Source organism: Anas platyrhynchos, chromosome 9 (assembly GCF_047663525.1).
Source record: "Anas platyrhynchos isolate ZD024472 breed Pekin duck chromosome 9, IASCAAS_PekinDuck_T2T, whole genome shotgun sequence".
Classification (NCBI taxonomy): Eukaryota; Metazoa; Chordata; class Aves; order Anseriformes; family Anatidae; genus Anas; species Anas platyrhynchos.
The window spans coordinates 4,418,596-4,433,120 of NC_092595.1; the positions used below are offsets into that span (position 1 = coordinate 4,418,596).

Genomic DNA, 14,525 nt, shown 5'->3' on the forward strand with positions numbered 1-14,525 from the left:
GGTATAAAATGAGTCAGACCACAGCTGGGCTGAAGACAAGAATGACCTCTATGGTAGCCTGAAATGTCACTGAAGCACCTGATGAGCTCTGAGAACCTTTATTTATTGATCAGGTAAATGCAGTTATGCTGCTGGGAGAGGTGTAAGGCCAGCAGGACCTCCCCGTGCCTTTGAGCTGGAGACAAGGCCTCCATCTCTGAAAGCACATTTAGCTTCACTGGAGCCAGATTTAACTAAACCTCCCACAAACCATGGCCCCTAAATGTGCCTTTCTCCCTGAGCAGCGGTGCATTTTTTATGTGGTTACTGATACTGAGTGTTGCTGGCTCACACCAGCTTGTTTGCATCTGGTGATAGCAATCCTTGGTCCTATTGTGAATAAAAAACCTACAGTGTGTCAGATCTACTCGTTTGAGACACTTCAACTTGGAGGACAGCCGTGTGTGGCTGCCAGGGACATCTTGAGGGTCCCCTTTGGAGCTGCCTCAGTCCCTCTCTCTTGACAGGAGGAGCAGAAAATGTGCATTTCCTGGGCAAAAGGCGGCTTTTCCTGGACATGCCACCTCCTGCTGCTCTGCAATGTGTCCAGGGAAGCGGGGCTTTGGACTTGACTGCAAAGGAACCATTCAAACTAAAACTTTTTGTCCTTTTAGGTAGACCCTAAAAGCTCATTTTATGCACTTGAAGGCCAATTTAGCTTCCTAATTATGGATTTCTATCATTCTGGTGAGTAAGTAATGTTTCACGGTTACTCACCGCTCCCTAACATCACCTCACGAGCAGGCAGGCGGGCACCTCACCAGCTCGAGCTCAAGGCTCTACAAGAGCATCAGAAAATGACTTTCTACAAGCCTCTCCTGCAAAACGAGGGAAGTGTTTCCTCAAGGAGGCATTTTGAAGCTTAAAGGACTCATCTCAAGCATGCCAGAGCGGCTCAGGAGACAGAGGGACACCGAGACACTCAGGGTTGGGCCTGCAGTCGCACGACCAAGTCCCAGGTGCTTCGCCTCACGCTGTGGCCCCGCAGACATGCAGAGCAGCTCTCTTCACTCCCCAAACTGCAGATGAAAAATGAAATTTTTGACCTGACCCAGACAAAAAGCAAGCAATAAGGAAAAGGATCCCTTCAGTTTTGTAGTCCTTTATTTTTTTTTTTTTTAAGTTGATCCTCCCATAGTAATGTACTGAAATGCGTAACAGTTACATTGTACAAAGCATTTAAAGAAAGTACCTCAACTTGCTGATTATTTCAAAATGAGATTATAAACAAAAGGAAAAATAAATCTGGTCCCTCACTAAAGGCCAAAAAAAATACCCCAAAAATAACTGAATACCTTCCGTTATTTATTTATTTTTTTAAACATAAATTTGGAACACTTCATCTTACAAATAGGATTAACATGAACATAACATCACACAAGCTCGCAGACAACCAGCATAAAATATTGGGTACAGTTTTTAATCAGAAGAATCATGCTTTCATGAAGAAATTATAACTGTTTATACAATTGAATCAATTTACTGTATTACAAAAAAAAAACTAAGTCGCATCTATTAGTTATTTAGTTCATTAAAAGGAAAAAAATAAAATAAAAGAGGAATGTAAGAAAATTTCAAACACTGTTTTGCACTCCCATATACACAGATCAGTTCACCTCACTTTTTTTTAAGTACATGGGTGCCTACATTGTAACGCAGTGGGGGACTGGAGCAGTGCTGTTTGTTACAGGAACAGTGCTATTTTAATCAACAAACAATTGTTTGCCAACAAATAAATACATGGTACACACAACACAAAGAAGAAATTAGAGGGAAGGGGGAAAGGAAACAATACAACAAAATAGTGACATGATTGTCTAAAATTAAAATCTCATTACAATGATTTGAACTAGTGGTGCTGTCGATGGACGTGGTGCTTTCACGGAATTATCTGGATGATTTAGCTTCTTGGAGTAGTGAACATTCATAGTTTACAATATACACAAGCCTCTTATGTATTGTTTCTCATAGTTCTTTTTTTTCTTTTTTTTTTCTTGATTTTCCTTTTTTTTTTTAACAATGCAGTTGAGAAGGCAAAAGAATTACGGAGAGAACAAAATATTCCCTGTTACTTCTTTCTACATTTACGATGGATAGTGTGCATTTGATAGAACTATTTTCTTTCTTTGAAGGGCTAAAATGCATAAAGCTTTAATGAAGAGATTTGTACATAAAAGCAACTGTTCCCAATCCTGTGTCAAACTATCTTATACAAAAAGAAAATGAATTCAGTTACTACTTTAAAGGAGTGCCCATGTGTGTATCAATGCAGTCTTAACCCTTTTGCCCCTGCCCCTCAAAGCCGGGTGAACTGGAAGACACTTTTTCCCGGCCCCGGTTTACATAATCCACTGAAACTTTTTTTTTTTTTTTAAGTCGCATTGATCCTCCAGAAGTCAGCAGCTGCCTTTGCTGTGCAAAACAAAATATTGAGAATAAATAGTTTCTTTCTTTTTAAAATTATTCAGTTTAAGGTCACCAGACTTTAAATGAGTGACCCTGCAGATTTATAAGGCATTCTGCTCAGCAGTCTTTTAAACAGTCATATATGAAAGAGCCATGCTACTGGTTTGGACTTGGTCCCATTCTTGGTAAGACTTCACAATGTCATACGTGACTGATGGATTGGATGGCGCTGGATTCTGCAGCAGCTCTCGCCATACTGTGCCACATATTGGGAGAATTGTGGGATGCAGAATGAAGGGAGTCCTTGTCGGAGAGAGAGAGCATCATAGCATACGCCTGGACAGGGAAAGAAGAAAAAGAGGTCATGCTTCGGGTTATCTGAGGTTAAAACCATGCTACTGCTATGTGGTCCAGGCATCTTTTAGACCACAACTGGTCCTCTGAGCTTAATGAAAAAAACCCAAGTGCATTAGGTTAAACCACTGTCAACCTTTTCACTGACATTTTTGACTCACTAATAGCAGTAATTATTTGTGCTTTCCTCTGGCTTCATGAAGCTCTGAAAAAACTTTGATAATAGGCAAGGTCCCAGAGTCTCATTTGCCTTCAGATTCTTGGCACAAGAGACTTTGCTGTGACCTTCTCTATGGGCATGTTCTGCATTTTTTAAAACGGGAATCTTTACAGGGGCTAAAAAGACCCTTTTTAATTAATGTTTAAAATAATTCAAGAAATGCCACTTGGGCATCAGTCCAATTATTACTGTTACTGAAACACACCATTGACCTGGATGCGATAACATCCAACAGACTTTTAAAAAGAAACACCAAAAAGCCAAACCAGCCAGAAGACCAAATCTCACCCTTGCAAGGCTGCAGCTAAACTGCACAGCATCCACCGGAGTGCACTGGCTGTCTGAAAGCACTGTGACAATTTCACAGTTATCATGGCATTTCTGTGGCTCGCAGACAGAAACAAAACCAGCAAGGAAGGAAAAAAATCCTCTGGTACCAGGGACCAGAGAACCATGTGATGTTTCCCTGCGTAGTAGAAATGCAGGGGGAAACTGGGGCACGCTCAGATTTACAGAGGTGGAGTGCAGCCCTGCCTGACCAAGTTGAAACGACATTGCCCGCCACACACTAACAGCTTAATCCTTTGGGTATCTGGTGACAATAACATTTTAACTTAGTTAAGACTTTTACCTGGGATTTGGATTTCCTGTATAATGGTTGTTTTAGGTCCTCTGGCAGCTGGGAAGTATTGAAAGCTGCCAATTCAGCTTCACTATATTGATTTTCTTCCATTTTCCTCATTTTGAGGCTATCTGTGAAGTGCCTTATGTGGTCCAAAGCAGAAAGTCCAGTCTTACTATACTCCTCCTCTTTATACCTACAAAAACACCACAGAGGTTACAGGGAGTTTTAACATCTGTTAACTGCAGGCTGCTCAGAATGGCTGTTGCCCAACCTTCTCAGGCATTCACATCCACTCCAAGCTTTTGAACTACCTGCACCAAAAATCACACATGCTGCAGAGCTACCCAATAAGCAGCAGGGTTCAAGGAGTCCCCAGAGCCCCCTTGGTGTCTGGCTCATGTCCTGCAGTGCACGGTCACATCAGACAAACCACCCTCAGTCACACCTAGTGCTGCCCACTACCAACTTGGAGTTTAAGGCTGATCCTCACTGTGTTCCCTCTTCCTCTCAAATTTACACCTATGAATATCCCCTTTTTATAACCCACCTTGCACTGTGGGACCATAATCATGAAACAAAAGGCATCATACTTCCTGTTCTAAAGAGGAGAGGGTGGGCAGTGGGAGCAAAGGTTGGAGAGTCTGTCTCTCTTCTGGTGTCTCCACAGCCTTTCACCAGCCCATTATGGGAGATTAGGGTAGGTTTAAGGAGCAGATAACGTATCTCCCAAGAACATTTCCTGTCTCACCCAAAACCTGACAATAGTTCCCTTAGTGAACTTATTTTTCCTCTTAGCGGCCCCATTTTGTATGAAGAGGCTGAAAACAGGGCTGGTATTGACCAAAACACGGATGCATGTTGCTATCGTAACTGGGAAGTTGGCTACCTCGAACGGGTTCCCACGGCACACAGTTTGGTGCTGGCACTCTTGTATGGTTTATTGTTTTTATTTTGTGTATTGAGCGAACCAATACTAGGAAGGAACCAACCTGCCAGGGGAAGCTTTGCAGTTCATGTCCAAAGTACTCGTTTCCTCGTAATCCTCCTCTGGAGTCCCCTCGTGTATGTCGCTTGTAACAGGCTCTTTGACTGCTTTCCCTGCAATTTCGCTTTCTTCGTCTTCTTCGTCCATCATTACTTCATCTTCTGCCTCTTCGTCATCCAGCAAATCTGAGTTCTGGCTGGTTACCATGGCTTTTTCATCCTTAAAGTGGCTGCCATTCATTCTGAAAGTACCAAAATAAAAACATGCAATAATCAAAGCAAAATCAACTCATGAAAGCTCCACACCAGTGAATTGTTGGAGATGGATCTGAAAAGAATGTCCCAGTAGAAAAACATAATTTCCTGGAAAAAAAAAAAAAAAGTATAATTTATCTTTTTGAGCTTCAGACATTTAAGCAGTATTGTAGAAAGATCCACTCAAAAATCAGTGGGACATTACAGCGCAATCAGCATGGGATTTTCCTGTTATCCTGGGATCCTAGAACTACTGTTCAAGAGGAGGGATGTTCAGATATCCATTCCAAATTTTCTCACGCATTATTTCATCTCATATTTCCAACCATGTCTGTAGTCTAGGCAAAACAACTCTGACTTTTAGCAGAAGCTGTAGGGGCCGAGAAACTCTGAAAATGAGCTCTGGCATTTTCAAGAATGACATCCAATACTGCATTAGGAGTTTTAAAGTCAAAATTACATGCATAATTAATTTTGCACACCATCATCCATTTGGAAGCCATACTACTTAAGTGAACGTATGGATTACATACATGGGAACCTAAGTGACTTCAGCTGAAGACATAAAGAGTTGTCTGCAGTATTGCTTCCACGCTGAACTCTGACTAGTGACTGATTTGAAGAAGTAATTAAAAGAAAGGTCGCAAAGCATTTTAAGTGAGGTGTCTTTATTTTTATAAATGAGCATGCGGAGAACCTTTTGGTCCAAACGCTGCTATGACATCATCTCTTGCTTTCAGACAATGACTTCTCTTAACTACTTCCTATGGGATTTTATCAAGGGCATAGTATCCATGCTGAAGTAGAGGCTTATTTGCTAATGGCCTCAGTCCTGTAGGATTGTGACTACTGGAGATGCATCGCATCCACTGCATTAAATGAGAGCTAATGATACTCAGCACAGCCACTGCACTTGGAAACGTGTGGCCAGACGTGCCCGGGGCATGCCAGGGCTGAACTCAGTGGAGCCACGTGAGCGCAAGCTACCAGCCTATCTGCCCCACTGTTTTACGTAGCATGGAGACCTTGATTCATCTATTGTTCTAATTGTGCAAAAGGTCCCTACTCTTCCAGGAATACAGTTACAAAAATGGAAACCTTATTGTCCGCCTGCAGTTTGCTTTAGACTGCATGTGCTTCAAACTGTGCGGGACAATATGGAATATACCAAAAGTTTTCGCTAGATAAGGATGAGTCCTACCAGCAAATTTCATATTTAATGTTAGACTTGCTGTTATAACAGATGTCCTTTCTTATGGAGAATACACTAGTGAAATCTAATTTGTTATACGGTGATAGCATCGTTTTCCTAAACACAACAGTTTCATCTATTTTCTGAGCAAATTCCAGCCAATTGTCACAACTTTAGTACTTACTGCATTAAAGAAAGCTAGGTAATGGTGTGTTTATATCACAGTATCAAAAAATCTGAGGGTGTGCAGAGTCGGGAGAGCTGAAGCAACCACCCCCTCTCCAAATTAATCAGAGCAGTATCTTTTTATCATCTTTTATTTAAATACGCAGATATAAGAAATTGCTGAGCACAGTCTGGGCTGCCAACTTGCTTGCTATGCTCAATTGAGGCTGCTAGAAATGAAAGGGAGATGGACTACAACCAAAGTAACAAAAGCCATGTGATTAAGAAAACAGATTCTCTAATTATGCTTTCAAATGCAGCAATTTGCCAGGGATAAAATATCCATCAAAAGCAGTCTGAAGTGCCAAATTTAGAAAGGAAACACTGCATAACCCAGCAACCTTTTCACTTTGCTGACTTCCTGTTGGAGGACATGTTGAGACCAGATGTGCAAAAAAAAAATCCCAAGCACTCATTGCCAATCAAGATGGAATGGAATTTGAATATGCATGTAATCACTTAATCCAATACTTTCAGGGAAATTGTGTTATGTCCGCCATTTTTATTCCCTCACAAAGACATCTGGAAATTGAGGAGACAGTGAAGTTTGTCACCAACAGTAAGAAATTTTTGATGTCGCTAATGTAATGCCAATTCAAAAGCACAAGTAATGCATAATGCAAAACCAGTCTCAAAGAAATGCATAGTTGATATGCGTATCCCTGTTACAGCCTTTTGTTTTGCTTAGCTATATTTTTATTAGTTGAGAATCTTTAGAAATGGTCTATATTCTGCTAGCTTAAAACACATATAATTAATAAATCTTAATAGGAAAAAATCTGTCACATACTAGAGCACTGTGCACTAACAACACCTACCGACAACTTCACTGACTTTTTGCTAGCAAGCATCCTTCTTGGCACTGAGTTCCTTGCAAGACAGGACTTCTAAGTTATAATCTTCCATTTCATTTAAGAATCTAGCTTAGTCTACTTTACAAGCTATACATTTAAAGTATATTTAAGCAATCTGATCCTTCCACATTCAGCCACTGAATGTTCACCTGCTCTGCCATGAATGTAAAATGAAGGAATTTTTTAACAGACTTAAATGAGCAATGACAAATGGTGCACAGCAACTTGAACAAGAAAGGTACTGATACAAGGAGAAATGTCTAAGTAGATGTACACTTCTGGCCAGCATCTGCCACCGGGACTACATTTATGCACAGCGGGGAGGGAATCAGCATGTTTCTCTTCATAAGACACTTAGGTGAAACCCGAAGCAACCAGATTGCTAAAATAACTCTGGCTCCACACATCATTAAAAGTGAAAAATCAGGTTTAATAAGCAAACAAAACTGGAAAAAGAACAGTGGCACCTTTTGAAGGCAGACCAGTTGAAACTTACCTCTCCTCTGAGTTCCGGGGGGACTGATTGTTGTGGTTGCTGTTTCCAATAAAATTCCTAATTTCTGTAAAGTAAGAATCTTCTTTGTCATCTAGGATTGCCCCTGTGCTTTCCAGTTCTGAGTGAGGTGAAGACGTTGCAGTACCTTAATAGGAGAAATACAGGACTTTTGTTGTTGCTCGTTTACATTTTCTATATTTAACCTTCTAAATCAGATCGAAATTGAAATGGTGTTTAAAATGGGTGAGACCAAGAGAGAGCTGTTCATCATGCCCTATCAGCTTTTAGCTGTAAAACTGGCCATTAGAAGGGAAGAGTTATTATCCATGGGCTAAGGTGGTTTCCAGCCAAAATTGCTATTTCAACACCTCCTCCCTGTTACTTTTAAACTTCAGTGGTCACTCAATAACTGTGCCAGACGAACAGCTGAACTGAGCAAATGGAACTTAATTTTAGCTACCAATTATATAGGTTTCCATAAAATATGAACCAACCATTGACATAATCAACCAGGTTCATTAGCACTGGGTGACCAGTGACAGACATCTTTGTGCACCTGGGAGAAGACAGCTCTGCTTTCAGCACACGTGCTTGGTATTTCCACTGGAGCAAAAAGTAGACTGGAAAAACTGAAGAGTTTTTTATTAAACCCTGCAAATACCTAAACCAGACCAATGATACTCAGTACCTCCCCCTGCCTTTGTTGCTGTTGTGAGGTGACCACTTTACTCCCAGGTTTCTGAGGCACCATTACCTCTACTACAGATAGGGCTTTTCAGCTCCTGACAGTGGGAATATTTTACAGAGTGCCAATAAAATCTTTTAGGATACCCCTTGAGACTCTAAAGCTAGGACATCTATTGACAGCCAAGTGATTGGGATTAAACCAATTTTCCCAGTCTGTTCTCAAAATGTTCAGGTTGGCTTAATTAAAAACAAAAGAAAAGACATCATCCAGTGGTATTAAGTTACACAAGGGTAGAGTTTATGATGGGATTTTCAAAGCACTTTAAATGTCTGCAGAGCTTAGGCACTTAAACATTTTCCAAAAATCTTTGGTGCTGAGTAACTTGTGCCGATTGACACTTGGTGCTCAAAGTCAGTATTGAAAGGGAACGTGAAGCCCCGGTATGTGAGCATGGGCTGCACGCAGGGTGCAATGGAAGGGAAAAGGCGTACATACCAGACATGTTGCCGTTCTCATGCTTTTTTAGATGTCTGTCAAGATTGGTTTGCTGACCAAAACACCTGTCACATAAGTGACACTTGAATGGCTTCTCTTTATTGTGGATGTTACGGACATGTCTCTGCAGGTTGGAAGATATGCTAAAGGACCTGTCACAGTATTTGCATCTAAAAACAAAACAAAACAGGTGGGTAGAAAACCATTTGTTAGTAGCTAAATATGTAAGCTTTGCCCTAGGAGACACGAAATACCTTCCAAGATCAGCCTCAGTACCCAAACTCAGTTCCTTGGTCCCTACTGTGGCAAGACCTTCCTGAACTGAAGAAGTGTGTTGGCTGAGTGACTGGAGAGTTGTGCTCTTGGAATGGAGACGTCACTTCTGCAGTTGGTTTTTAGCTTTAATTCACATTAGTCTTTATCTCTTAAATACTACACTTAGGAACGAGCATAATATTTCAGAGTTTATGGCATCAAATTAGCTTGGGTAATTGATTCCCATGTTTTTAAAACTGTTGCACGCAAAGTTGGGAAGTTTGAAAACAGTAGAGCAATAACTCCATTGTTTCATGTGCTGCCAATACAATACAATTAAACACTTTTGGAAAAAACATGAAACAGATCTCTTCTAATGCTCAAATAAGGTAAAAAGGGCCATTTCTTTTCCTATTCTAAATTATACTGTGTGATTAAATCTCTTCTTGAGGAATTAGCTTACTCGATTGCTAATCCCAGAGGAAATTTGGTTATCTTGCAAAAACCAGCAATAAACAATCCCAACCTTTAATACCGTGCCAATGTGAGTAGTTTAGTCTATCACTCTGGTACCAGAGGCATCAATTTTCATACTCTGCAGTGATTTGGAGTCCCTAAAGCCTTTACTGTATTGCTCTTTAAGCCATTACTAAGTCATACTATAACTATTCCAAATTCTCTTGCTGGCAACCAGCCAACAGGCTTCACCACTTTAGTTTTTCAATCTTTCACTTCTCCTGTGCGTCTCTGCATGTCTTTTACGCTTGTCAATGATGTCAATTTTTTTAGTGCTGAAATCGCCCATTATGCTACTAATTGTTCCTGGCTTTTATGTAGCAGACAAGTATTACATGCATCAAGACCTTTCTTCAATAAAATTAGATGTGAATCTCATTTCCCAAAGAGACTAGAGGCAAAAAAAAAAAACATATTGTTTCCTCCCAAACAATGAGCTTAGTCTGCTCTTTACAGGTCATAAAATGCAGAAATTTGTGCATTTGTTTTACTGGAACACGTGCTGGCTTCTTTCCAGCTGATTTAAACTAATCTTTCATTTTCAATAAGGTAAAGCTTCCATACACATTGCTGTGTGTAACTGTCCTGGATAAAATATCACATACATATCCTTATCAACAAGAGAGTAAGCTCACATGGGTTTTGGTTAATCAGACCTCAAAAAGGATCCAGATTAGGCAGGAAATTAATAAATATAGTAATGTCTCTGCAACTGGGACCTTTCAGAAATCAGATGATTGACAAAACACCCAACTTTGGGCTGCAAATAACACCACAGAGTTCTTATATTAAAAAAATAAATAAATAAATAAAAATTGTAAGGGAAAATGTGACCATGAGCCTTACTGAAAATCACTTCATCCCTGCTCATTCAGAAATGCCAGCTATCCCGCAAGGCAAAGGCAGGACTAGCAAATGGTGCCTGGGTGGCTGCTTGAGGCAAAAGAATTTCACAAGCTATGACCAAAACCTTCCCCCATTGCTGCAGCTCGAACACTGAATCGCAGCATCATGTACAGCCACCCTTGTCTGAAGGAGCACAAAAAGCCTTGTTCAAAACAAAGGCAAAATGTTCACGTTCTCCAGCGTCACTGGAGCAGGACTCCAAGACACAGCTTTACGTTCCCGTGAAGAATAGAAATTTTATGGTGAGCTTAAGTGGGAAAAGAGTTCTGCCAATAAGGGCACCACATTTCTAACAGCAAGACAAAAATCCACCCAACCTCTACTGACAGTGACCTGTGTGACCACAAGCTGTTTGGAAAGCACTGCCTGTTCTCAGGTAGGAAACCAAAAAGCAACATGGGGACATGCCCGTCGCAATGGCAGTGGTGTCTCACCCCAAAACTCCCTGAGGTCAGAGCCAAAACCATTGTTAACATCCATGGGCTGTTAACGAGCAAGGCTGTTGAACACATGGACCTCTGCTTTATTCACTTGACCACACGCACAACCACCAACACGCGTTAAGGGGCTTCTGTACCTGTAGGGCTGCTCTCCAGTGTGCGTCCTCAGGTGACGGGTTAGGTTTGCAGATCTTGGGAAAATCTTGCCACAGTATCTGCGATGAGGAAAGGCTCGATAAGGCAATGCAACATTCACTGGCTTCGTTCCAGTTTCAGCTGCTAGAGGCATAGCCTCACTGATATAGGGTACTATTGGCATTACTTTGGTGTAAAGACACTTCAATAAAAGCATGCAGCAAACAGAAGCAATTGAGACACACACATACACACAGAAGAATGGAATTGGAATTGCTGGCACTGAGTGGCTTTTCTAGTGCATACACAAACAATACATGAAAACACGCTAGTTTTAAAGATCACCCCAAATTTCTAGGCTCACTAAGTGCTTATCTGTCACATTCAGATTTGGAATTATGAGAATCTATTATTAAAGCCTTGTATTTCAGCCTCGATGTAAGCAAATTTCAAACCTTTCAACCAACTCTAAGTGTCAGCAAATGTGACATCATTCTGTGCATTGAATAGGATCAGACCAGACAAGACTCAAAGACCTAATCCATCAAGGTATGTTTCTATAACAACATGTCTTGAAAGAAGGTGACATGTTTTCAAAAAGATCAGATAAACTGATATGCCAGTGTCAAACGCCTGCGCATTCTGGAGATGATATAGAGACCCAAACAATGCAATTTAAAAACCATTCTCCAAACTCTGCAACATGTCATAGGACCAATAATGGCAATATATATATACACACATATATGTTACATATAAACAATATACACCTCGTTAGCCCTCCCCACTCATTTGAGTAGCACATTAATATTCAGGTTATAATCAGTCCAGTTCTATTAATCACATTCAGCCCATTTTTGCGTGAGGACAGAGCATGCACAGCTCTCAAGAGAATGAGGCTGGTGGTTGTTTCGCATGACAACTTTGAAGGTTGCATCCCTTTACTTGTAACATCCCATTATTTTTTTTTTATTTTTTTTTCACAACATGACGTGCAAGCCTTCAAAATAGCTGTGCAGCTAATTCTGCTCCCGCTGGCAAAACTCTTATACATTTGGGTTGGATGTATGGCCACAATCATCTTAATTGTTTTTTTTTAGGTCTGTATACTTATGTCCTAATAAATCACGTATTTTATCACTGATCCTTTGGATTATTAAAGAGAGGAAAACAAGAGAAAAATGGGTCTGTAGTTTACAATCAAAAAACTCAATGATGAAAGCACACTTGTGAATATGAAAGGGGGGAGAACATTTGGAAAAGGCGTTGTTTATCTAATAGCTTCCACCCCATTCATCGAGCTGCCGTGGGGCTACCTGCAGGTGTAGCGCTCCTTGCCCTTGCGCAGGAGGGTCTCGGGCAGGGCGCTCGGGGGGGCTCGGAAGTTGAACATGGACGGCACCGACTGGATCAGCTCGTTGGCCTCTGGCTTCAAGGCGCTAAAGCTCTCCAGCTTCTCGGCCATGTTCTCGATGGCTGACATCTGCAACAGAAGATGGCACAACACCCGTCATGGTGAATACCGCTCTGCCTGCTTTGAAAAACCTAGGTATAAAGCACACATGCTCCCAAGAAACAAGCAAACAAACAAAAAAAAAGCAAATGCAGAGCTGCAGTCACAAAAATTACTGGGCAAATTAGGCACCTTGGTGGCCATGACCTTGTCCCTCTTGGAGTAACTCCTGTAACTGCTGGACTGGCTGCATTCCTCGGCAAGGCCAGTGCACAGCAGAACTCCTGTCCTAATTTCCAAAATGGAAAGCTGCTTCCATACAAGATCTAAGTTAGCCAGAGTTCATTTTGTTCTTATTTCTTCTTATTTTCTTCTTACTTCTCAGCATCTACAGAAATACAGCTTGTGCAGTCATGTTCTTTGGGTGGGTGTCTGAGTCTGAGCAAACCACCTATTGAACTCTTGCCATTTTTGACCAAATCAACAGAAAATACAGAGATCCCAATAACTGAATTCCTGATTTATTTTTTTTTTTTTTTTTTTTTTTTTTTTTTAATAAAGTACTTGCAGGGGAAAAATACCACAGAGGACACCTTATAAACACTCTAGCTCAACCAAAGACTGAAACATGCCAGAGAGGCTCTGTCATTGTCCCAGCCACATGCAAGCATTCAGTAAAGTCTTCTTACACATCAAAGTCAAACGCCATGAGAGAAATCCGTAAGAAATAAAGCTTTGGTGGGCTTGGTGCTATGTGTTTGTTCACATTACCACTTAGATGCCTGTCAGGTTTTCCTACAACGTCTTTATACTTCTGCTCTACTCTCAGTTGTTTGCAAGCCCTACTCACTTGGGATGCCACCTCTCGGTGTAGCTGTCTTTAATTTTCAGGGACTGGGCATTAAACCATTCCTGGAGATTGGCTGCCTTTAAACTGGAACTGACCACAAAAAACTGCTCCAAAACCACCAACATTGTCACTTGGAGAAAAAATAAAATAATAATACAATAAATTATAAAACAAAAACACAGAAACCCAAGATAGGCACCTAAAGACCACGACAGCATGAGCCCTGCAAAATGCTTTGGTTGAAGGAAGGAGGAAATGTCATTGAAGACAAGAAGCTGAATGCTCCTTAGCCATGGCAGTGCTGGGTGCCGCAGCACTTCCCAAGTGCTCACTAACCATCCCCCTGCCTGGGCACACGGATCGCTGCCATAAACCTGCATCAACCAAGTGCCAGCTGGGAGAACACCTTTGCAGCCCATTCATCCAGAAGAGACTGCTCTGATTTTTTTTTTTTTTAATTTTATTTTAATGGAAAGAATTCCATGCTTGTCTCTGAAATGACTGCTCACGTGCTGGTTAGCTCTGGCTTTGTGGTGGTGGTGTTTTGTTTTTTTTTTCCCTTTAGCCTGTAGCCTGCCCTCTCATTTCATGCTCAGACTCCTAATGCCGAGTACAAATTGCAATGTACAGGGTACCACTGCCAATTTGCCAAATGTCTTTCATCAAACACAGTGAAAGAAAAAAAAAATCTCAGAGGGAAGTCAAGATACATTTACTTGTCAGGCAACAAATGGAAAAGCATTGCGAGGCAGTAGGGGCTGTAAGCTCTGGGGTTTGATTCATAATCACTCAGCTGCTAAAACATTCTCCACAGATGCAAGTGGACAGCACATTTGTCAATATGAAGGATTTTGACATGTACTGATCACAGGCGTGAGATATGTAATGATGATGCTGCTGGGAGAGGAGGTAATTCTATCTCGGCAGAGAGGTGTCATTATCAACCCATACAACTCAACATTACCATATATTTATATGACTCCGTATTTTTCTATAGGAAGAATTGATTCTTAAAGCTTTTATAATAGTCTTTCCCCTGCCTTTAATTCCTTCTAATTGTTCCCTGCAAGAAATCGTTTGTCAATTCTGCAATTGTGGAAAATAAATGGTTTGAATGAAAAACGACCTTTGGCCTTC

General features: G+C 41.0%; 1 protein-coding gene across 17 annotated transcripts in view; it reads right to left on the minus strand.

Moving 5' to 3' along the window:
* Nucleotides 1–1,331: 1,331 nt before the first annotated feature.
* MECOM (MDS1 and EVI1 complex locus) overlaps nucleotides 1,332–14,525 on the minus strand; it is a 313,866-nt gene continuing 300,672 nt past the window's right edge. For all 17 annotated transcript variants that reach the window (XM_038183527.2, XM_038183528.2, XM_038183529.2 and 14 more), the window contains 7 exons: nucleotides 12,402–12,568; nucleotides 11,088–11,165; nucleotides 8,834–9,003; nucleotides 7,651–7,795; nucleotides 4,634–4,870; nucleotides 3,651–3,837; nucleotides 1,332–2,781 (listed from right to left, as the gene is read on the minus strand). In XM_038183527.2, the coding sequence (XP_038039455.2) occupies nucleotides 2,647–2,781; nucleotides 3,651–3,837; nucleotides 4,634–4,870; nucleotides 7,651–7,795; nucleotides 8,834–9,003; nucleotides 11,088–11,165; nucleotides 12,402–12,568 (1,119 nt within the window). In that variant the 3' untranslated portion in view covers nucleotides 1,332–2,646. The remainder of the gene's footprint in view (nucleotides 2,782–3,650; nucleotides 3,838–4,633; nucleotides 4,871–7,650; nucleotides 7,796–8,833; nucleotides 9,004–11,087; nucleotides 11,166–12,401; nucleotides 12,569–14,525) is intronic.